This window comes from Diabrotica virgifera, chromosome 7, assembly GCF_917563875.1.
Source record: "Diabrotica virgifera virgifera chromosome 7, PGI_DIABVI_V3a".
Classification (NCBI taxonomy): Eukaryota; Metazoa; Arthropoda; class Insecta; order Coleoptera; family Chrysomelidae; genus Diabrotica; species Diabrotica virgifera.
In genome coordinates, this window is record NC_065449.1 from 233576814 (window position 1) to 233602740 (window position 25927).

At 31.7% G+C, this 25927-nt stretch overlaps 1 protein-coding gene across 4 annotated transcripts; it reads right to left on the minus strand.

Moving 5' to 3' along the window:
• Positions 1-1235: 1235 nt before the first annotated feature.
• Positions 1236-14083, minus strand: LOC114348211 (uncharacterized). 4 transcript variants are annotated; one of them, XM_050655203.1, is made up of 4 exons: positions 14033-14083; positions 7466-7629; positions 5792-6055; positions 1236-1599 (listed from the first exon to the last, which is right to left on the minus strand). In XM_050655203.1, the coding sequence occupies exons 2-4, from the start codon at positions 7622-7624 to the stop codon at positions 1513-1515; spliced, it is 510 nt and encodes a 169-aa protein (XP_050511160.1). In that variant the 5' UTR covers positions 7625-7629; positions 14033-14083; the 3' UTR covers positions 1236-1512. The 4 variants fall into 4 exon arrangements, with proteins under 4 accessions (XP_050511160.1, XP_050511158.1, XP_050511159.1 ...); XM_050655201.1 differs by lacking the exon at positions 14033-14083 and adding an exon at positions 13433-13676; XM_050655202.1 differs by lacking the exon at positions 14033-14083 and adding an exon at positions 9599-9649.
• Between the last annotated feature and the right edge of the window lie 11844 nt (positions 14084-25927).

A 25927-nucleotide genomic window follows, 5' to 3' on the forward strand; every position in this document is an offset into this window, starting at 1 on the left:
GACATAGTAGATACCAATAGCAGATTCCGAGAATAAAATACAGACACTTATGGATATACAGGGTGTCCCAGACTAATTTATCCAGGCTATATCTCTTAAACGAATCCTTATTTTCGAATATTACGAAAACTGATCTATTCCATTTGTAATACACTTTAATATGGCGTAGAGAAAATCATCCCCTAAATATTCATTCCTTAGTTACAACCCCTAACTTTAATTTTTTTAATAGCATCCTGTACATTTTTTTATAGTTTTGGATGTGGTCTTCGATCGTCTATTCAACACATTTTTTTAAAATAAAATCGGTTCGTAAGTAATCAAGAAAATATCAGTTTATATTTGTTAATTATGTATATGTATTTTCGAATAAATGGGACAAAAACTGATCCATTCCATTTGTAATACACTTTAATATGACGTAGAAAAAAAATCATCCCCTAAATATTTATCCCTTAGTTACAGGGTGCTAATAAAAAAATTAAACTTAGGGGTTCTAACTAAGGGATGAATATTAGGTATTACAAATGGAATAGATTAGTTTTTGTCCCATTCGAAAATCTTTAGTCACTTAAGAAATATAGCTTGGATAAATTAGTCTGGAACACACAATTATCAAAAATAAACTGATATTTTCTTGATTAGTTAAGATACAATTTTATTTTTAAAAAATGTGTTGAATAGACGATAGCAGATCACATCCAAAACTATAAAAAATGTATAGGGTGCTATTAGAAAAACTAAAGTTGGGGGTTGTAACTTAAGGATGAATATTTAGGGAATGATTTTTTCTACGCTATATTAAAAGGTATTAAAAATGGAATAGATCAATTTTTGTCCCATTCGAAAATCTCTATTCTTTTAAGAGATATAGCCTGGATAAATTACTCTGGGACACCCTGTATAGCTAAAACAAAAATATAAAAACTAAAAATATAAATAAACGAGGAAAAAATAGGATACTGATAAAATCGGCGACAAAGAAGATAAGGAAGATAAAGAAATAAAGATAAATTGTAAAAACTCAGAATTGAAAATAGTGTTATAATCTGCTAGCCCCAATACGCAGTACGGCAAGGGATAAGGGCTTGCGTCTCGGTGATACTCGCCATAGATCCATACCGAAGGGCGTTGACGCCTAAGAACGGTGTATACATACAACTTTACACAAATAACCAAATAATTAATAATCCATTAAGACAACAGGTATTTGTTGAAATAAAAATGTAGCTAAATTAAATTTAACATTTTTTTATCATTTCCTAAACCAATAATTCATAAAGGCTTAATTCACAGGTCCGTATTTTATAAATGACAGTTGCTGAGTGCAACAGATTAAGTTTAAACGAAACACAATTTTAAAGATAATATCTAGGTATAATATTTAAATCTTAACTAAACTAATTACACGACAGACTAGAATAATCAGTAACAACTCTTGTCTACTGTTGAATACTGCCACCTATTTTTTTTTCAAGATAATCTTGATGGAAGCAAGATTTTCAAGACCATCTACGACAAACCCACTAATTTTCCACCAAAAGTATTAAGTGAAGTAGTCAATGTTTTTCCAAATTGTTTCGTTGCAATAAATGGAACCTAAAAAAGAATTTATTAATTAAATAAAGTTTTTCTGATGTTTTTACAATAAGCAGTAAGGTAAATTTTTATTGAATTCAACAAGGTTATATAGAAGAGTAAACATTTAGACCTGGATCCCGCGTACCAAAAAAGTTGATTAACAGCAAGCTGAAAATTTGTTAGTAGCTTAACGGTATCTAGTCGGACAAACCCTGATGTACGGAAACACTGGAACAGGGGAAGTTTTAATTGTGAAACAGTTAAAAAATTTGGAACGTCAGATTACGAAAACGTCCGATGTATTTTGTCGGACAGAACATCCAATTAATTTGTTACTCTTTCATTAAACTCTCATGCAAAAATCAGTCTGCTATTACTAACCCACATGATTTGTGTCATTTGACATCTTCTTCGTGTTTAATGTTAGTGATAAACACCAGCCTGATTTTTGCATGACAGTTTAATGAAATGGTAACAAATCAATTGGAAGTTCTGTCCGACAAAATACATGAAACGTTTTCGTAGTCTGACCAACGTGGTCAAATTTTTAACCTGTTCCACAAGTAAAACTTCCCCTGTCCCAGTGTTCCCTTGCATCAAAATTTGTCCGACTAGACACCGTTAAGCTATTAACAACTTTTCAGCTTGCTATTAACCAAATTTTTTTTGGTACGCGGGATCCAGGTCTAATTTTTAGTAGGTAGGTATAGTAATAATTATCATCATCAGAATCTCTCAATCCACTGCTGGACATAGGCCTCCTGTGTTTGTCTCCAAAGTGTTCTATCTTTTGCTTTCTGTATCCAGTTTTTTGTTGTCTTTCGTAAGTCGTCTTGCCATTGTGTTGGTCGTCTTCCTCTGCTACGTTTATCGACTCTTGGTCTCCATTCAACTAGTTTGTGAGTCCATCTTCCGTCCTTTATTCTGGCAACGCGTCCAGCCCATTTCAATTTTAAGTTACAGCTTCTTTCAATGACGTCTACGACTTTACTCTCAGCTCGTAGATCTTCGTTTCTAATCCTGTCTCGCAGAGTGGCCCCTATCATTGATCGCTCCATTCTTCTCTGCGTTACTCTTAGTTTTTGTGCGTTTTTCATTGTGAGCGAGAATGTTTCTCTACCATAGATCATCACCGGTAGCACGCATTGGTCGAAAACTATTTTTTTAAGTCGAAAAAGGTCGAAAAAAGTCTTCGTAATATTTATAGTTGTCTGTCAATACCATTTTCGTTACGAATGTTAACAATGGTAATGACCACCTCTTCTATTAAATCGTCGGTATACTGCGAAAACCAGGTAACTGACAAATTTTAAAATACTGAGTTAAGTATACCAAAATTCTCAGCTTTTTACGCTCTACACTCTACATACAGGTAAAACCCAGTAAATGATACGACTTACCATTCAGCAGATAATTTGTGTGATAAACACATAAGTGACACATAACCAACTTTTCATTGTCAAGTAAAACAATATATGGCTACTTACTTCCACAAAATTAAAGTTCTGTTGCATGTAAAACCAAGTAAGCGCACATTAAATTATTTTGCCGGACAACAATATATTTCTACTGCTGTATACCATATTCAGTAAAAACGTGATAAATGTCTTTAATGCATTTTACTTGTATATTTTATTAAAATTTCTCATTCCAAAATGTGTCAAAGAATATGTAAGCAAGTGAAATAAGTGTATTTTCTTATACCTGCGAAGAACAGTATCGTAACATGAATTTTTAGAGTCGGGACATTCATGTATGGAAGTTGACTCTATATACATAGCAGCATCTAAACCGCTAGAAATGAGGTCTGTCTATGGTATGCCATATTACTTGTCTGTTTTTTCAAAATGCAAGGGAAACTAAAAATGTCAAGGTCAGTGATAAAAAAGTATGTATAGAACCATACAAGTGTAAAGATTTTAAATAGGTACTATGACTTTTATGATTTAAAAAAATTGTCACACACTCTAATTAAAAACCGAACAAAAGACCAAAACGGCGAAAAAAAAATGTGATTATTGATAAAAAGATGAGATTCGTGAACGAAGAGACAAACAGAATCCATTTCAATTATGACGCGTCACCAAGCTTCATTTTCTTATTGATACTGCACGGCAGTCAATAAGAAAAAAGCAAGCTGGGTTATTAACTAGCATAAGCATGCTTATGTTAGTCGATAAAAACTTAAGCAACTTTATGATAGAACTTCGCCAACTAGCATAGCAAAAAACAGAGATTAATTACAGCTATTTGATAAGGGAGTGATACCGGAGGAATATAACAGGTCGTCACCTTAGTACTATAACTTGATAACTCCAAAATTGACGTTTTTGAGATAACTAGTTCACAAGATGTATTTTATTTGCCTCCATATTGTGTAAAAACTTGATAGCTCACTTCAAACGGGTTAAGTATTTATTTATGATTGACGAAAGTTGATAAAACTCAAATGCCACGAATATTCAGTGCTAAACCTTGACAAGATAAGTTATCAAGCTATTATTTAATCGAAATAATCGTGAATGCGACATACACTGAATGCTATAACTAGATAACTCGAGTTATCTAGTTTTAGCACGGGTTTCTCTGAAACCATTGAACTTACCACATAATTGCTATCTGTTTATTCGGTTCATTTTAATGCAAGAATTCGAGAATTGTTAGCAGATCTGGCAACCCCTATGGCAGAGGGCTAATTTTCAACAAAATAATGTTTAAAATATTAGTTGTGTTAAAAAGTTCACTTATCTGCGACTTAGCACAACATGCGACATTACCAAATGTTAACATTATGGTAGTGCTAAAAGTTGTTAACTTTAATTTTTCATGTTTTTTTCCATATTGGAAAACAAATTTACACCATATTCCTAAATAGATCAGTTGCCAAAAAGTTAAGGAACAGTATTTTTGAGCTGCAGAGTGAATTCCGTATTTACCAACATCATGGTAGCAGCACAAATATCTTTAAAATCTTTAAACTCGTTTATCTCAAAACTACTAATTTCGAGTTATCAAGTTATTATTATTAAGGCGACGAGGTGGTATCGTATTTTACGATGCCAATGGCATCTTGTCAGATCCTGCTTTCAATGACTAATCTGACGAGTAATACGCATAGTAATATTATTTTCTTGTGTCTATAACACGTTCAAAATAAATTTGTTTTTTCTATAAAACTGCCTATCATTTATGTAAATAATATCCATATAACTACAAACAGCTCTGAATAAAATATTCAGGGAAAACCAGTTAAATGTTATAATTTTCAACTAATCCCTTAAAAACGTTGCTATTAACTAGTTAAAGCCTCATATTCCGATCACAAAACTACAAAATATTATATTTAGTTTATTATATTTGTTATTAATGTGTTATTTTAAGGGTAACTGATTAATGTAGATTTACAGGTAAAACCAGGTAAGTGACTGCATCTCCATCTTAAATTTAGGTTTAATAAGCTAGGTGTCTTAACTTTTTCAAACAAATGATAGAATATCTTTTCTGATATATGCATCTTTCACTAGAATACCGAATATCAAACACAAGTTGTCCTCTTAATTCAAAATAAAACATTAAACTTTAAAAACGTTTTTTTTTTGTTTCGGTATTTTGGCATTTACCTGGTTTTCGCAGTATACCGACGAAATGCAACTACATATTTATCTTAGCCCATACAACTCTCTTGTTCTCGCGCTCATGCTTATCTATATCTTACTTTGGATTCAGAATATTTTTCTTCTTTCGATGCCCTAGTAGATCGCCCGATCATTGGCAATTACATTGGTGGACACATGGACATATTATTTTTGGTATTTAAAAATAATTATATGTGTCTGATAAAGAATTAGTTTTTCTTATCGCATATTAATATTGCTATTAGACGTTGCTTTTATCCTTAAAATATAATGCCAGATTTACTTATGTAGATGACTAATGTACCACAAATTACTAATATACACTTGCGTAGCTACTTTAAGTCCAAAATGTCCGAAATCTATGAGCTAAATTTTTCTCTTGGTATTTTAAGTACTTTTACTACAATAAGTTGTTGTAATAACCTTGTTGTTTCTAAAGTGTAGCGAGCCTCTAAGTATTAGACTGCTCAACATTTGTTTTAAAAATTACAAAATCAAAACTTGTGATGTGAATGAAAGACTATTCAATACCTAACCTGATAATTAAAATTATTTCAGAAATAAGAATATTTTACCTCCACAGCTGCATTTAAAACATTCGAAAACCCTTCTACTCCTCCTATAAATAAATGTGCAATTCGATTTTGAGTGGCTGCATCATTGCCGTACTTTTCATACTCTTGAGCAGTATCCACAACAGGTTTGGGATTAAATATTCGGGCAACAAATTCTTGGAGTGTTCCATACTTGTTATCAAGTTGTAGCGGTGCAGATTCTTTAGATTGCAGTTCCAATACAGCCCGAGTTCTTCCAGAGTCTGGAAAACCTGGTGAAATTGCCTGAAAATATTAAAATATGCATTAGTATAATTACATGTATGATCTAATACTGTGAAGCTTATACACAATTTTTGTCATCCTGAAAACAAATCAAAATGAAAACTACGGGAAATTAATATAAATATGTACTACCACACCACCAACGAAAATGTTCTGAGGAGAATAGGTACAGCTAGGGAACTACTAAAGATCATCAAAGTGAGAAAAGTTAGCTATCTGGGACGTATAATGAGAAACTAAAAGTACCGCCTGGCACAACTGATCATCCAGGGGGAGATTGAAGGAAAACCAGATCCCGGTAGGCGCCAGATTTCAAGATTTAGAAAAATATCAGAGACTGGACCGGCCTTGATTAAACATCTTTGTTGAGTTGCATTGGACAAAGACAGTTTTGCCAGTTACGTAGCTAACCTATACTAAAGGATACAGCACCACAAGAAGAAGAAGAATAGAAATAAAAGGAAATTAGTAGGAAACACTTAAGAAATAGCCATAAAAGTAAAATCGTAAAACAAAACTAAAAGATGGACGAAGAGGACAAAGAAGTTTCTAAGCTGACGATTGAAAATGGATAGATGATTGTAATGAAAAAGTAAATAAAAAAATATATATAAAAAAAATTTTAAAACGCTTTTCTTTAGTTACGAGTGACTAAAATTAAAAATATTATAAAAAAAAATCAACTAAAAAGCAAAAAAATAAAAAAGAATTGGAAAAATCTAACACATCCGTCAAAGAAAAGCGTGGCGCGTGTTCATCGAATTAACGGTTTTCGCCCCACGCTTTTCTTTAACAAATGTGTTAGATTTTTCCAATTTTTTTTATTTGTTGCTTTTTAGTTGATTTTTTTTTATAATATTTTTAATTTTAGTCACTCGTAACTAAAAAAATTGTTTCTTAAAATTTTTTTTTATATTTTTTTATTTTTTACTTTTTAGTCTTACACTTTTCAAACATTAAAATATATCGTCATGTTTATTAAAATATGTATAAAACATATTGTGAAGTACTAACATGAAAAGTTGTCGGAATCGGCAAAAAATTTGAAACTTTATAGTTTATTAATGAAGCATAACGTAAAAAATTAACGTAAAAAGTGAAATTATGTATTGTTCATTTATCATTAGCTATACAATTCGTAAAAGTTTCGTTTTTACATTGTAAAAAAACAAGAGAATTTAAGCGTTTTCCATTAAAATGTTTTTTTTTATTTAAACAATTAATAAACATGAAAACAATTTTTTCATTGACTATTCGTGTATTGTTCCTGGGAATGCATATGTCTGCAAATTTTAATTCATTTGCATTGAAGAAAAGGCAGTCAAATTAACGTCTAAAGATTTGACGCAAACTATTGAACTAATAAAAGCGTTTAAAAAAGCATATTTATTCTATTGATAGCGTACTTACTTTAGACTTAGCTACATTAGTAATCCCATTTTCTACAGTATCTAATGCGCTTCCAAATGGTTTTATGATAGGTGCACTCTGATGTCCACTGGGTAAACTGCTTGATACGTGGAATAGTATTACTAATAGATACAGTAATGTACAGTGATGTAAGTTCATATTATCTGAAAATTTAGAAATTAAATTATTTTTTAACAAAACAACAGTAGTTACCTATACAGGGTGTTAGTAAATAAGTATGAAAAATTTTAAGGGCTAATTCTACATGAAAAATTAATACCAGTTTGCTCTATAAAAATAGAGTTTCGGAGATACGGGGTGTTGAAATTTTTATTTCAAACTGCCAATTTATTTATTGCTCTAAGACCAGTTGAACTATGAAAATTAAATTTGGTGAGTTTTAGGAGGTAGTTACCTCCTAAATTACAAATTTTTTGACATACAATTTAGAATTTTGTATTCATCATTGGCGCGCCTACGGGCAATGGTCTGAATTTTTTTAAAGAAAAAAATAGTAGGCCACTGAGATATTTCGAATTAAAAATTATTTTTAAATTCCACGTCTAATTTATGATAAAAAACCTTTCTTGGCTTTTTTCATATGATGCACCGTTTTTATGCAGAAAAATAAAACATCTTGGCGCGTATTTTTCATTTCTTAATACATCATCAAGAACTATCCAATATAATAATACTAAACTAGAACAATAACAGAAAATATTACTAATAAGATTTCAACTAGGTGCAAAGCTGTAAGAAATGTTTAAAATGATCTCCTTTACAGATAACAGAAGAATTTTATATTCATCTTGGCGCGCGTACGGGTAATGGTCCGAATTTTTTGAATAAAAAAATAGTACGCCACTGAGACATGTCAAACTAAAAATCATTTTTGAATTCCTCGTTCAATTTACGACAAAAAATCTTTCTTTCCTTTTTTTCATACGAGGCGCTGTTTTTATACAAAAAAATAAAACATCTTAACGCTTACCAAGTATTTGAGGTAGTTTCCATATGCATAGAAACTTAGTTCAAATACTTTGTAAATGTTAAGATGTTTAATTTTTTTGCATAAAAACGGCGCCGCATATGAAAAAAGATAAGAAAGATTTTTTGTCGTCAATTGAACGAGGAATTCAAAAATGATTTTTAGTTTGACATGTCTCAGTGGCGTACTATTTTTTTCTTCAAAAAAATTCGGACCATTACCCGTACGCGCGCCAATGATGAATATAAAATTCTTCTGTTACCTGTAAAGGAGATCATTTTAAACATTTCTTGCAGCTTTGTACCTAGTTGAAATGATATTAGTAATATTTTCTGTTATTGTTCTAGTTTAGTATTATTATATTGGATAGTTCTTGATGATGTATTGAGAAATGAAAAATATGCGCCAAGATGTTTTATTTTTCTGCATAAAAACGGTGAATCATATGAAAAAAAAGCAAGAAAGGTTTTTTACCATAAATTAGACTTGGAATTTAAAAATAATTTCTAATTCGAAATATCTCAGTGGCGTACTATTTTTTTCTTTAAAATAATTCAGACCATTGCTCGTAGGCGCGCCAATGATGAATACAAAATTCTTAATTGTATGTCATAAAACTCGTAATAACTGCCTCTTAAAACTCACCAAATTTCATTTTCATAGCTTAACTGATCTTAGAGCAATAAATAAATTGGCAGTTTGAAATAAAAATTTCAACAGCCCGTATCTCTGAAACTAAGCATTTGCGGACATATGTTTATAGAGCAAACTGGCATTAATTTTTCATGTAGAATTAGCCCTTAAAATTGTTCATACTTATTTACTAACACCCTGTATAAAGATCTAGATATAATAATAGATTCACGGGCGCCCATATAAAAATTTTCAGGGGGAGCACACATGAAGATGTTGCACGTTATATTTTGTATATTTTGGATAACCATATATAGTTTACAGCAATCGAAAAGCTAGGGGGGGGGGCACGGCCACTCCTGCCCATGGGTATGGGCGCCGATGAATAGAATATAATATTATGTCTCTGTAATTTCTCTATGACTGAAGCTCAAAGTGCTTAGGTATTTTCATTGATAATTAAATTAATTTACCTGCAGTGAGAAAAATCTTAATTAATGAAATTAATTTACCTTCAGTGAGATTAATCCTTAAAATCAATATCTGACAATGACTTTAATAAGTTTCTCTGAAAAAAAAAATAATAAAGACATAATCTAAATGTACATGTGTGGTTTTCACATGTACTTCTTTATAATTTAGTTTCTCCCACTGTGTTTGAGAAAATTTGTACAAAGTATAATACAAAAACCAAATAAGCTAATAATAAAACAAGTTGTGAAATATTTACGCACTTTTAGTCATTAACAATTCAGTTAAATTAATTAATAGGCTAATAATTGATATCCTTTTAATGCAATCCCCTTGACAGGCTTTTATTGAAACAAGGGGATCCAGAACCGATTTTCGGGAGGGGCCATGAACTTTTTTTTGGGGGGAGGTAAAGGGGGTCTGGGGTAATTTTAAAAAATTAGAGTTATAATGGTGAGTTTTAAGGCACTTTTCACACACTTTTGAATGCCATAAAGACATTCAAAACTTATCGGCGCGGCGGTCGTTTCGTCAAATAAGGCAGAGTAATACTTTGCACTTTGAACCTGATTCATTATTTGTTCAATTATTTCTTCACCACTACATGTTATCAATTCATTTTAACTGGTAATACTAATGTATGTTGTTCGGAAAGATGCTGTGGATTGGTGTTGTTTAAGAGTCTTATCTCCTGATGTGATTTTAAACCTTAACAATTCCCCTCATTGCTAGGTCCAGCATCTTCGTCCAGAAGCAGAAGGCCATTATCACAGTTGCCTCTTAGAGGAATATTTTGTAGACCTAAGAACATTATAGACTCTACTATTGGTCGTAATCTTTCTCTATTTTCTTGTATCTGTTTAGACCTCTGCATGATTGTCTTTTAATGACTAACTTTCGCGGGTTGCGATAACTTCGTAGAAAATCCAGCCCAACATGAGCTCACTCCTTGTGGCATGATGTTTCACGGGTTTGTATAGCTCCGTCTTTGCCCATGAGTTTGACGAAAGATGTGCGAAAGTACCACCCAACTTTTTTGTTCTAAATGCTTGTGACCCAGGTAACGCCTCATTTTTTTATTCTTTGTGTGTACAGAATATAGAAATTGATACGATTTTGATGGGTGCCAAGGTCGTTCTAACAATTGACGCTGTGTAAAATTTGATTATTATTATTTTGATTTACAAAACATCCTATATCATTCTTGAAGCTTCCGTTACTGCGTTTCGTCAATTCTAAGCCAGAAGTCGTATGTATATTTACGTTTTGTACATATTGTGTTTGAAACTGTAAACATTTGAACGCCATATATTTATATTTAATTTTTTTTAAATTCTCGGGAGATGCCATGGCCCCCATGGCTCCCTCCCTGGATCCGCCCTTGACTTGAAATTACTCTACGACGATCTACATAATATGGGCCAATATTATTAATTGAATTTATAATCGGGCAACCGACAAAATTATTATTAGACCAAGGCGGATCTGTAAAAAAACGTCTATTTTTGGATGTGCGAGGTGACATTCGGATTTTTGCAGATAAAGTTAGGTGACAACTTCAATCATTATTATTGACTTAGCTTCTTCTTAAATATGCCCGGAACATTAATAAAAGAATTAAAATATTTAAAAATCTCGAAAAACATCGATTTTTTCAAGTTTCTTTGCTTATAACTTTAAAACGATTCATTTTAGAGCAAGGTCGCAAATAAGTAAAATAAAGATAATTGAATTTTGTATGATATACGACTGGTTAAAAATGTCTTAAATTATTATCTTTTCTACAAAATAGCCATAAATACAAAATAAGGAGACAAAATAAGCCTGTTTTTATTCAATGTTTTTCAACTACTTTGGTTGCACAAAGAACTTTCATAATTCGGATAAAAAAAACCTAACATACTTAAATCGTTCACTAAATTTCATTAAAAACGACTATCTAATACACTTTACAGCATTAAAATCGGATTATTTAAGCGGCCTCAGCACTGTTTGAAATTTATAAACATTTTTTTGGCTTATAAATAAATACATTGAGGACGTTTGAGTCGGAATAAATTCATTTTCTCGAAAATTGGCAACTGTGGAGACAAATCCCGAAACTGGTCGATTTTTATTTTTGAATTCTTGTTTTTTGGTATAGGTGTAATAATATATCCTACTAGTGACGTAATCCATCCGGGCGTGATGACGTAATCGATGATTTTTTTAAATGAGAATTGGGGCCGTGGGATAGCTCATTCGAAAAGCTATTCAATTTTGTATTCACTAATATAAACATTAACATAATTATCTATACAGGGTGCCCAAAAAATCTTTTTTAATTAAATTAATTGAGACAAAAATAAGAATGTAGGTAATTTATTTAATGCAAAATATATTTTACTGCAGTTAGAAAACAGAAAAAAATGTTAATTTAAAAAATAAACATTTATTTTCGCTTAAATTAAATTAGCCATGGTGAAAACGGCAGGCTTGTTTGGAAAAATATTCCCATGAGATTTTTTTGCATAATTACATTCGTGAGACATCCCAGAATAAGGTTCAAGAAGTCGCCCACGTGAAAAGTGGGCCAAATTTTTTTAACAATTTTGTTTTTAATCAAATTGCAAAATTCAATATCTTTGGCCCGGACAATTTTTTGGCCCGGACAATTTTTTTGTAGGTTTTTTGGACCATTCTCGATAAAACAGGTTTGTAATAATTTTTCTCTAAAGTTGATCGTTTTCGAGTTATAATCAATTTAAAATTAAAAAAAAAAACGAAAAATGGCGATTCTCAAGGCTTAATAGGTAACTCGGTTAAAAGTTATTATTATGAAAGTCAGAAAGTGACTAAATCAAAGTTTAATGCCCCCCCTACAAGATCCCGAAGAAATTTTTGTCGTTATTTTATTACTAAGCTGTTATTTTTAAGTAATAATATTGAGTGCCATTCACGTGGTAGGCGGCCGTAAATGTGAGTGCAAGTAAGATTCACAATTGGACTGCCGTAGTGGCATCTCTCTCGCACTCAGCATTAACGGCCGGCTGCCACGTGCATGGCGCTCAATATTATTACTTAAAAATAACAGCTTAGTAATGAAATAATGACAAACATTTCTTCGGGATCTTGTAGGGGGGGGGGAGGCATTAAACTGATTTAGTCACTTTCTGACTTTCATAATAATAACTTTTAACTGAGTTATTAAGCCTTGAAAATCGCCATTTTTGTTTTTTTCAATTTTAAATTGCTTATAACTAGAAAACGATCAACTTTAGAGAAAAATTATAAGAGACCTTTTTTATCCAGAAAAGTCCAAAAAACCTACAAAAAAATTGTCCCGGCCAAAAACGTTGATTTTTGCAATTTGATTAAAAATTTTTTTTTTTTAAATTTGGCTTACTTTTCACCTGGGCGACTTCTTGAACCTTATTCACAGATGAGCAGCAGATAACTATAAGCTATAAACTATATTCAGTATGTATAAAACAAAACTAAGATATATTGCAAAATTAGAAACTTGTTGCAAAAATTATAACATGCGTTATTATATATTTTTGAAGTTGTTTAAAATTAGTTTTAAAATGAATAATACTTCTAGATCTGGTAATGTGTGACATGGGTACTTTCTTTTTAAAATGAAGATATGGAATTAGTAACTGTCATTAAGCTACAAGGAACAGAACTGCAGCAGCAAGGTCAAGGCTTAACAATAATCAGGCCGTAGCACCATTGATGCTGATCATGATGCATCTTGAAATTGTAATTATTGTAATATCAGTATTACTTACAAAAAAAGGTTCGTGGCATATAAAAGAACAAAATTGAATTAAAACTAAAAGATCTTGACATTGAATAATCAAAATAACAAATTATATAACATAAACACTTACCTTTAAACAACCACACTCGTCTAGCAAAAGAACACAATATTTCCACTTGTTTCTAACTGTGTATAGTTGGCCGTTTAGTAGCATGTTGACTATATTCCAAATAATGTAAGGTAATGTTCCAACGAGCAATATTGCCTAATATTTAGCGGTAAATTGGGAACTAAAGAAAGAAGACTATAAAACCGTCTTAAAAAGTGCAACAGAGAGACGTATAGCGACTTAACCTTGTGTCGACAACAGCTTTCTCTTATATAATTCTTGCAATGGTAGAATACGTATTAATACCATACATAAATTAGAATACGTCGGTAGTGGTACTAATAGGAAATGTTGAATTTTATAATTATTTTCAACAGTAAATTAATTTTTTATGCTTATTTTTTTGTCCATTGTTAATACCTAGCATTAGAAGAAAATAGATAAGGTGTCTTATTAAAAAGTATTGATTTACTATTTAAAGATTATGCTATAAAAAATGTGTAAAACCTCTCTTCCATTAGGTATATGTAGGATTTAATTGCCACTTTATATTTTTGCTTTGTTAAGTTGATAATCCCGTATCGCTATAGTGCGGAAATATGAAAAAAAATGAAATTTTACCTTTTATTCGGAAATTTTTATTTATCCTCCATGTACGTTTTATTTATCGCTATAGTAAAATTTATTTACCGTTTGAATGGTTAAGTAATAAAAACAACAGTCTTACGCATCTAACGAATATCTTCCGATTCCGCAAGGTCAATCAAAATCTATAAATATTTGAAATTTTCGATGATTTTGATAAATTAAAAAACATTTAGTTACCTCATTTTTCTCCTACATTGTGAAGTTTTTCGCTTGTTTATATATTGTATGACAATACTTAAACAACCCAGAACTCACAACGAGGAGGTGGTTGCACTTCTAGCTCCACACACACCCTTCTCTCCAACCAATCAATGAGTATGATTTTTACATTATTTACATAGTAAATTTTATTTTCATGCTTGTACCCAGCTTTTAAACGTCAACTTTGTATTGTGATTTGGTGGTAGAACCTGGCAGCATGGACCTTGATTTAAGTGTTGCCCTTATGAATCCATCTCTTGATTGGGGCCCACATACATTAGACCAGGGGTGACCAACTTAATAGGACTCGAGATCTACTGTCTGCCTTTCTAATTCTCTGGGATCTACTGACTAATAATTTTTGTAATATTTAGGAAGGGAATAGATAGGTAGGTAGATAATTTTTTCTTGCCATCTATCGACTGACCTAGGGGTCGCGATCGACGGGTTGGCCTTCCCTGCATTAGACTATGCTTCGGGGACCAACTTTAGGCACCTCTCATCAGCTTGCGTATGTCAGGGATAGTTTTGTACATTCTAGTCTGGTATGTCGCCCGATGTAATGCAAGAACTTATATCTTCATTTGACACTTCGAAGAAGTGGTGGAGAAGATAGTTTTGCAACAGTCTGCAATAGTTTTGCAACATTATATTCCAGTCTATTATTTCAATTTAGTTCCGTGCTTCAAAATTTTAAGTAGTATGGAGAAAGGAAACACATTAGAGAGCTAGGGCTAAGGAGAGTGTTAAAAGCCGGATAGAATAAAGCCAAGGGCAAACGTATTAGAAATTTCATCCCTCCTACTTTAAATTTTGAAGCACAGAACTACACTGAAATATTAGATTGGAATGTTGCAAAACTATCTTCTCCACCAGTTCTTCAAAGCGTTTCAAATGAAGATATAAGTTCCTACGTTATATCAGGCAACACGCCAGACTGGAATGTACAAAACCATCCCTGTCATACGCAAGCTGTCTAGCGGTACGTAGAGTTGGTCACGGAAGTATCGTATCGTCTAATTTATGTGGGACCCAATCAGGAGATGGATTCATCAAGGCAACACTTAAATCAAGGTCCATGCTGCCAGATTTTACCACCAAATCAAAATTCAAAGTTGACGTTTAAAAGCTGGATACAAACAAATGAAAAAGAAATGTACTATGTAAATAATGTAAAAGCCACACACTCATTGGTTGTATGGAGAGAAGGGTGTGGGTGGAGTAAAAAGTGCAACCACCTTCTTGTGAGTTCTGGGTCGTTTAAATATCATTATACAATATATAAACAAGCGAAGAGCTTCAGAAAGTAACACACCGAGAGAACAATTTCTTTTCTCCTAAAACACCGATTTCTTTGAGCAATATTTCTTAAAAGTTAACATATCCTATCAACTTAAACATACCGGTTCACATATAAAGAAACGAGTTTTTTAAACACAACTCAATAATTTCTTACAGATAATTTCTTCAATAATAAGAAATGCATTAATGGTTACATTTAATTTTCTTATCCTAAAGTTTTTATTTCTTAAATTGAAAACTACAAATATTTTGCAGTATAAGAAATATAATGTTAAGTTAATCCATATTTATATTTGTGAACAAGAAATTTTCTTGCAATCAAATAAATATTTTAAACCACAAGAAATAATTCTTCAGAAATACCCTCTGTAGTAACTGTGGTTATAAAGTAAAAACTTTGTCATTAATGCCGAAATGTTACTTGCAAAGAGATTTTTTTCCACAAAAGAATTGCACAGATTAACTATTTATGATTTAGTCGTCAGTGTTTGTCAAGATGGCGTGATATGTTCATGTTCATATAGATGGATGTTGGATTTATTGGTGTACTTTAAAAATTAACGGATATTTTGAAGGTACGTACATATATAGGTATTAAATAAAAGTAAATTGAGTAATTTAAGATGTAATAATAATATTGTTGCGTATCCGAATGGTTAAAAAAGAAACATAATATGTAGTAACTTTATATGCTTTTTAGGTATAATGATGGACGACTCTGAAATAAAGGAGCTTATTATTCTAACTGGGAAATATGCCACAATTTAAAGCTGGGACAGAATGATATAATATATAGCTTCAGAACAATATTAAGAAAGGAGTTATTAACCAACTGTGGGGCCTTCCAGAAATGGTAGAACTTCATACATGTAAGTACCTTTTTAAAAACGTGTATACTTGTGTATCAACTATAATAGGTTTCTTGAATGTATCGTCTTCTATAAAAATATACAATACAACGCTATATCAAACATGGCGGGTGCAACGCTGAGGATTTTTTCTGTTAATTTATTTGAGATAAAGAGATCAGTTAGTCTAAAAGAAATATACGTTTATGGTTAAGAAATGTTATTGCCGAAAACCGTGAATTAGTTAATATGTATTAAATGACTTAGATGTAAACTAATAATACTTTCCCGTAATAAAATTTCTTAATGATTAGGTATGCTGTCTCTTTTAGATTATAAAAATTAAGAAAATTACATATTAATATGTCTGCTTCAATGTTTTACATTGGTTGTATTTTCCCTCTTGTTTTAGCTAAACAATGTTTATTGTGTGACTTATTATTATACAGATAAATAATTAATATTTCATTAACAAAAAGAAAAAAGTAAACAAAGATGTGTAGGTTAAATAATGCCATGTTTGAACTAAAGATGATTGATATTAGTATTAATAGTTCTTATGTGGGGCCGTGTATTTGTTTTTTTTGTATTTCCCAAATTTGTCAAAATAAATATCTATATCTTTATAGAAAAATTTTTATTAAAGTAAGTTTACTCTTTCTACATAACGATTTTGTTTTAGTGAATTGCTGATATACAAAGTGCTATTAACAAAAGAGGGAAAATTTGAGGAAGTTGGATTTGCCTCTCCATCCTTTTATTGTTGTGTAGAAGCCAGTGGTTTAAGAGTGGAGAAAATATTTGTATGTAATCATAACGTTTTATATCTTGTTTTATTAATAAATAATGATTTTACCTTAACACAATGATTTATTTCGCCGTATGTAATATCACTTTATTTTCAAGAAATATTAACTTAACTCTAAATATACGTTTATCTCTGCGAAATATATTTCTTAACATTAAATAAATTAATTATTAATAGTAAAATAATAATATTCCTTACTAAGAAGTATTATTGCTCAGAAAGAATAGTTTTCTAATGTGTAGAAAATATACTTTTATGATTAATAAAATTAATTAACGTCAAGTGTAATTTCTTTCTGATAAATGGGTTTGAAGTTTGCCAGAAAGTGATAGTTTAATCATGTTTAAGATATATTTCTTTGGCTATAGTAGAATTTATTTGAAATATTTTAGAAAATTATATCTTACATACAAAGATATATTTCTTAGACAATATGCCAAGTCGATCTTTCTTAAATATTAATAAAGTTTCTTTATGTCAAGAATTTTTTTCTCTCGGTGCAGAAAAATGAGATAACTAAATGTTTTTTAATTTATCAAAATCATCAACAATTTCAAATTTTTATAGATTTTGATTGACCTTGCGGGATCGGAATATATTCGTTAAGTGCGTAAAACTATTGTTTTTATTACTCAACCATGCAAACTGTAAATAAATTTTACTATAGCGATAAATAAAATGTACATGGAGAATAAATAAAAATTTCCGAAAAAAGGTAAAATTTCATTTTTTCATAATCGTTAGACCCGTTGCAGGATCGGAAGATAAATTCCGATTTGAATAATTTTTGTTTTGTTTTTCTTGTAATTACCAATCGCAACTTTTCCGCACTACAGCGATACTGGATTATCAACTTGAGTTTTTTCGCAACACTCTACTCTACACCTTATGACATACGTTAGTTAGTTTTGCAGCTTCATATAGGCTTTTAATGCCCTGTGTCGCCAGTAATGCAGTTTAAATTTGTTTCCTCCGGAGATTCTTAGTACCACCTCATGACAACATCCGTCTAGCGGACGGATGAGACCTGACGCTGCCCACCCATATAGAAATACAATGTAATTTGATTTGTGAAAAATATTTTTGAATATTTTTATTGGGTTGAAAACTTTGACTTTCATTTAGCAGATGTCGCTAAGCACCTACTCCATAACGTCAGTTGCAGTGCGGGGATAAACTCTCGGAGTTTCGCCACTTGGGGCATAGAGAAGCAAACCTACGCCTCTCTGATGATGACTCCAATTGGAGTCGAAAATCGTCGATTTAAAGTGCTGGTTTTCGCTCTCTGTACTAAGTGAAAAATAAGACAGTTTTGCCCTCTCATTGCAATTGAATAAAAGTGGTATAAATTTTTGTTTTTATTTTAATTTTATTTCGTCCGTCCGATGGAGAATCAAAGTCAGGCAGGAACTAGATGTCTTTATAGCCCAATAAAATAAAATAAAACTAAAATGTAATTCCGTACACATTGGAATAAATTTTTTATTAAAAGTTAGGTCAAAACAAAAGATATTTTCAAGAAAGTAGATGGTTCATATGAGGGGATCATTGTTTAAATAATTAAAAATTGGTAATTTTTGCACAAAATTTACTTGTTTAACTGCTGCGGCAATTCTTGTACAAAGACAGGGGCTGCCACAAGGAGCTGCAATCAGCTGTCAATTGTTCAACCTAATGATAAACGATGTGCTCGCAATGATTAGAAAGACACCTGGTGTTGAAGCCCTCCTGTATGCCGATGACCTCCTAATATGGGCATCAAGTAGCAGTCTGAAAGCGCTCGAGGGAGTAATGAACCAGGCTCTCACAAATCTAGAAAAATGGGCGGATAAAAACTGCCTAACTGTCAGTATAACCAAAACCGTATATCAAGTTTTTACCCTTTCAACAAAGCAGACTGCTGTCAAGCTGACATACAAAGGAGTCGACCTGGAAAGAGAGGATGTAACAAAATACCTGGGGGTGTACATAGATAAGAAAATTACGTAGAAACCTCAAATCGACGACATTGCAGAGAAAGCCATAAAGAGATGTCGACTGCTCAAACGTCTCACAGCAACAAAATGGGGCGCCACGCAAGATGTCTTGGTAGCAACATTCAAAGCCTATGTCCGGCCGATACTAGAATATGGGAGTGAAGCTACAATAATTGCGAGTACAAACACCAACTCCAAGCTTGAAGTCGCCCAGAACACTGCCCTTCGCGTCATCACCGGTGCTCCAAAATCAACACCGATTACATCAATGGAAGCCCAGACCGGTATTGAACCAATACATTGCCGCAGAGAGCAACACACGTTAACCTTCTGGGAAAGGCAAAGACGAATACTTCCACAAAAATGGGACCAATATAGACAAGTAGCCTCACGTCTTAAAACAAAAACCACTCCGCTTACAGTAGCAAATCAAATCATCAAAAATATCACATTGACCTGTCGAAAGCCGCCCCCTTCCCAGCGCAAACTACACTCGCCCGCTGTCTACCAAACACAGAATTGCATCTTGAAAACCATAACGACCCGAAGCACTTATCGTTAGACATTGTCCTAAGGAAAGCCGCCCTAGAGACGATACACACCAATTACCCAGCGCATGAGTGGCTACACATCTACTGCGATGGCTCCTCGATGCCGGACTCGGGAAGAACAGGAGCTGGATATGTCTCAACGTTCTCCAAAGGCTCCATAGCTGTGGGTGCCCCTCTCACCAACTATGATGGCGAAATTGCTGCTATACACGAAGCCGCTAAAAGTCTCGAGAATCTCCAACACCCCCAAAAAGTTGCCTTCTTCATCGACTGCCAAGCCGCAATCCTCGCCCTGTCGACAAATCGATAAACCGACTGTGCCCAAACAATATCTTGCCGCGTCCAACTATCGAACTTGCTGGAAAAAAGGGTGGCTGATTACTTTACAATGGATCCCTAGTCATGTCGGAGTTGAAGGGAATGAAGCGGTGGATGAACTTGCAAAAGAAGGCACTACTCTTCCACAGCCCCCTAGCTTCCAATCGTACACATCAGCAAAGTCCACCATTAAAAGAGGAATCAAAGCGAAAATAAAAGACCAGCAAATACAAGCCGGTGCTGGAAAATCTTGGGCCCACCTAATAGGGTCACCAATCCCTCACAACTTGCCGAGACCCATCAGTGTAGCCGCGTGGGAAAAAACTACGGGGCATGACTACCTGGCCTCCCATCTACATCGCATCGGCGTCCGTGAAAATGACAACTGTCCACTATGTAATCAGCCCCAGATGGATGCTGCTCACCTCCCAGAGTGCCCAGCCCTGATAACAGACCCACCCGAGGAGGATGAAGGTCGCCTATGAGAAACGGCTCGTCTATACTGGTCAGCGCGCCGCCAAATGGCTAACTTGCCAAGGGTGGGCGTTGGCTAGTAAGTAAGTAAGTAAGCAATTCTTGTTTTTATTAATAATTTTACAATTTTTCCCTGCAAAGACAAAAACCAAGTCTTTTACATGAAACTTACTAAATTAAATTTGACCCTTAATTTATTTAAATAATTGTAAATCAAAACTAAAAAACAAACTTCCAAAAAATATTATTTGCAATGTAAATAAGCACTATAAAAAATTTTTGTTTTGCACAAAAAGTTGCGCTAAGATATCACTATAAATTGCCAAAAAAATTGGTTGATAAATATTGAGTAGTTTATGGGATATTTAATTTGTTTATAAAAAATTACCATTTTTTCAATTGCAAAAACGCGGTTGTTGCCGATAGAGTATACAAGTTTTTAAGGCCTCATTTTTTTGCTTTTATGTATATTTTCGATAAATGTATTGACCAATTAAAATTTTCATGAAACACCCCTTCAAAATGGCGTTTTAAAATTGGTGTAATTTGTTTAGCACTTGCTTTTTTAATAACATTACTGGGATTAAAAATTTTGAAATTATTTATCGATATTCGTGTTCCTGGTAGTTTTTGACACATTTACAAAAGAAAAAAAATTTCTAGATCCATTTTTTGCCAATCTTTTCTAGATAGCTTTTCCAAGTTAAAAAATTCATAATTTGTTTATTTATCAATATTAACATTTAAGTGCGTGAGTACATCTATCAACTCTACTACTTAACAGTGTCATTTATACATAGAGTTAAAATTTTATAATATAAAAAAACTTTTTACATGAAGAGTGGTGCAGTAGTACTTTGCAATACCTTCGTTAATAATGGACCAATTTCAATGTTTTTTTTTTAGTTTATGGTAGCTTATAAAAATAGTAACTGACACAGTAAATGACAATTTTAACAATAAAAATATTCGTCAATTTGTTATAAACATTTTTTTTCAATTTTTTTTCTCTAGATATGATAAATAAAGATTGAGACAAAAGATTTTTTTATAAAAAAAAATAAAAAAATTATACTGAATTAGCATTAAAAATTTGTTAAAGACTTTTTTCTGTATAGAATATTAAAATATATACAGTGTGAGCCAAAGAAAACAATCAACCTTGATATTTGGCAGTATTTATTAGATATTAAGGAAATGACGAAATGGGCCGATTTTTGATCTAACGGGGACACATTTTTACGGTACATACATCTGTCATATTTGTCAACCCCCTCCCTTCCACAACCCCACCCCTTATTTTTAAATAGGGAATAGGGATCGTGTCTAGCTCATTTGAAAGGTTATTCAATTCTCTATTCAGTAATATTAACATTGACATAATTATTTATACAGGGTGTCCAAGAAAAATTATTTTGAATTAAATTAATTGACACAAAAACAAAGAATGTATGTAATTTATTTAACTCAAAATACATTCTACTGCTGACAGAAAATAGAAAAAATTGTTGAAAACATTGAAGTTGGCCCATTATTAACGGAGATATTGGTAACTGTCCTCCGCCAATTTTCAGACAAAAAGTTTTCATATTTAAGGTGCTACGAAAATCATCATTTTTCAAAGTATTCTACAATTTTTATTATGTGTATAAATGACATTGTTAAGTAGTAAGGATAATAGATGTACTCAGGTACTTTTAAATGGCAATATTGATAAATAAACAAATTATGAATTTTTAAACAGGGAAAGGCTATCTCGGCCAAAAATGCTTCTAGAAAAGTTTTATGCTTTTGTAAATATGTCAAAAATTGCCAAGAATACGAATATCGAAAAATAATTTCATAATTTTTAATCCCGGCGATGTTATTAAAAAAATAAATTTTAAACAAATTACACCAATTTTCAAACGCCATTTTTGAGGGGTGTTTAATTGAAATTTTGATTTGTCAATACATTTATCGAAGATATACATAAAAGCAAAACAAATGAGACTTTAAAAACTTGTATACTCTATCGGAAACAATCGCGTTTTTGCAATTGAAAAATGGTAATTTTTTAAAAACAAACTAAATATCTCATAAACTACTTAATATTTATCACCCAATTTTTTTTGTTTATTTATAGTAATATCATAGCGCAACTTTTACTGCAAAGTAACATATTTTAGAGTGCTGATTTATATTGCAAATAATATTTTTTTGAAATATGTTTTTTAATTTTGATTTACAATTATTTAAATAAATTATGGGTCAAAATTAATTTAGTAATTCTCATATTAAAGTCTGTTTCATCATCTTTGTATAAATAAATTGTAAAATCCTTAATAAAAGCACGAATTACCGCAGCAGCTAAAAAAATAAATTTTGTGCAAAAATTACCTATTTTGAATTATTTAAACAATGATCCCCTCATATGAATCATATACTTTCTTGAAAATATCTTTTGCTTGGACCTAAACTTTAATAAAAAAATTATTCCAACCTGTACGGAACTACATTTTGATTTACATGTATTGTAATTTTATTTGATCGGTCTATTATTGAAGTAATACTTTTCGCTGCAATATTTTAAGGAAAATAATAAAGTGGATTTCCCTTACTTTCCTTATCGATGTACCTTTCTGGGGTAGGGATGGCGGTTTTTGACAAAACACCGGTTTTCGGTTATACCGGTTTTTTTTGCTTACGGTTTAACCTGGCGGTTATAACCGGCCAAAACAACCGGTTTTTGGAAAAACTGGTTTTCGGTTTTTTTAATCCAATAGGTTACAAAGTTACATTTACAATACACTTTAGTTTGCGATACTCCATTCGACTCGATATCAATATGATCAAAATTAGTACTAACGAAAAAACGTATTACTTTTAACACGTTTGTATATTTGTATAATAGGTACATTTTAACTCATTTAATACTTCCTGTATGAATGTATCGTTTTGAAAACGTAGCGAAATTTTTGGAGATTCGTATTCGTAATCAGCAATTCGATATTCATAGTCAGAGCATTATTTTAGGTAATCAGAAAAAGTCATTCACCCACTTTCAATGTCAAGAGTCAACTGTGAAAAATAGATGATGTTTGCGTCTAATTCAACCAGATCACTTCTTATGTAAATATTATGATTACAAATACCTTTTCAAGGATATATTATAATAAAACTTAATAATTGTTTCTGGCTGATGTGAGATTGCACTTTCAGTTTGCTTCTGTATTTTATAAAATAAAATAAAATTTGAATTATGGTTTTGTTTGGAATAATTACTTGAGAATAATAATTATGATTGGGATCCAAAATAATACCTAACCTAATCCTAATCACCGTAAAAACCTAATAACCGGTTTTTACTTCAAAAAGAAAAAACCGGTTATAACCGGGACAAAAAACAACCGGTAAAACCGGTTATTGCGAAGTAAAAAAACCGGTTTTAGATTTAAACCGGTAGGTTTTTCCCATCCCTATTCTGGGGCTACCACAATGCCGCATAGATTACTTTTTAATTCACAATCATTTGAGTTTATCAGACTCTTACTAACAGCAAGTTTTGGTCTACTCCGAGTATTTTAATTACCCGGTACCACCATATCTGGAGGAGATTAATCTATCTGCCTCTTGAGGAATTCTTCAGTGGAAGCTAGCAACCCCTTACGGGGCGCTAGTTCGGTTAGCTTTAATCGTATTGGATTTAAACAAAAAATAAAAAAATATGAAAAAAAAAGTTTTTAGGAAACGCTTTTCTTTAGTTCCGGGTGACTAAAATTATAAATATTAAAAAATCAACTAAAAGGCAAAAAATAAAAAAAATTGAAAAAATCCAACACATTCGTCAAAGAAAAGCGTGGGGCGTCTTCATCGAATAAACGGTTTTCGCCCCACGCTTTTCTTTAACGAATGTGTTGGATTCTTTCAATTTTTTTTTATTTTTTGCTTTTTAGTTGATTTTTTAATATTTATAATTTTAGTCACCCGGAACTAAAGAAAAGCGTTTCCTAAAAACTTTTTTTTTTTCGTATTTTTTTATTTTTTACTTTTTAGTCTTACACTTTTCAAACATTAAAATATATCGTCATGTTTATTAAAATATGTATATAAAACATATGATATACAAACTTAAAAAGTAGTCGGAATCGGCAAAAAATTTGAAACTTCGTTGTTTATTTGTGAAGCATAACGTAAACAATTAACGTAAAAAGTGAAATTATGTATAGTTCATATGATTAACTACAATCCGTAAAAATTTCAAATTTCTAGATTGTAAAAAACAAGAGAATTTAAGCATTTTCCATTAAAATCGTTTTTTTAAACAATTATTAAACATAAACAAATTTTTTTTATTCACTATTCGTGTATTGTTCCCGCGAATGCATATGTCTGCAAATTTTCATTCATTTGCATTGATGAAAAGGCAGGCAAATTGACCTCTAAAGATTTGACGCAAACTATTGAACTAAAGGAAAGCGTTTATAAAAGAAGAATGTATGTAACTTATTAAATTTAAATTAAAATACATTTTACTGCTGTCATAAACCAGACAAAAGTGTTTATATCACAAATAAGCATTGCCTTTCGCTTAAATTGAATGTTAAAACTTCCAAGAGGCAGGTGGCTGGCGGGAGCTGGCTTGAATATTTAATTTAATCGAGAAGCAATGTTTATTTCTGTAATACACATTTTTTCTGTTTACGGTCAACTGTAAAATGTATTCTGAGTTAAATAAATTACATACATTCTTCTTTTTGTCAAATAATTTAATTAAAAAATTATTTTTGGACACCCTGTACAAATAATTATATAAATTTTTACATTACTGAATAAAGAATTGAATTGCCTTTCAAATGAGCTATCGCATGTCCCCTATTCTCATTTAAAAAAATCATCGATTACGTCATCGCGCCCAGATGGATGACGTCACTAGTATGACATATATGCCAAAATATCGTAATTTCAAAATAAAAATCGACCTCTTTCGAGATTTTTCCTTAAAGTCGCCTTTTTACGAAATAACGAATTTATTCCTTTCATTTGCATCGTACTGTATAAACAAACATATGAGTGTTCAAAATTTAAAACTTTATTGTTTATTTATGACGCATAACGTAAAAAATTAACGTAAAAAGTGAAATTATGTATAGGTTATATCATTAGCTACCATCCGTAAAAGTTTCAAGTTTCTACATTGTAAAAAACAAGAGAATTTAGGCCTTTTTCCATTAAAATCGTTTTTTTTATTTAAACAATTAATAAACATAAACAAAAGTTTTTTGTTGTCTATTCGTGTATTGTCACCGCGAATGCATATGTCTGCAAATTTTCATTCATTTACATGGAAGAAAAGGTAGTCAAATTAACATCCAAAAATTTGACGCAATCTATTGAACTAAATAAAAGCG

Coding starts and splice junctions, on each gene's coding strand:
- LOC114348211 (XM_050655203.1), bottom strand. CDS start 7,624: ATGAACTTACATCACTGTACATTACTGTATCTATTAGTAATACTATTC. Junction 6,056..7,465: donor CTAATGTAGCTAAGTCTAAA/GTAAGTACGCTA, acceptor TAATATTTTCAG/GCAATTTCACCAGGTTTTCC. Junction 1,600..5,791: donor TTTTAAATGCAGCTGTGGAG/GTAAAATATTCT, acceptor ATTCTTTTTTAG/GTTCCATTTATTGCAACGAA.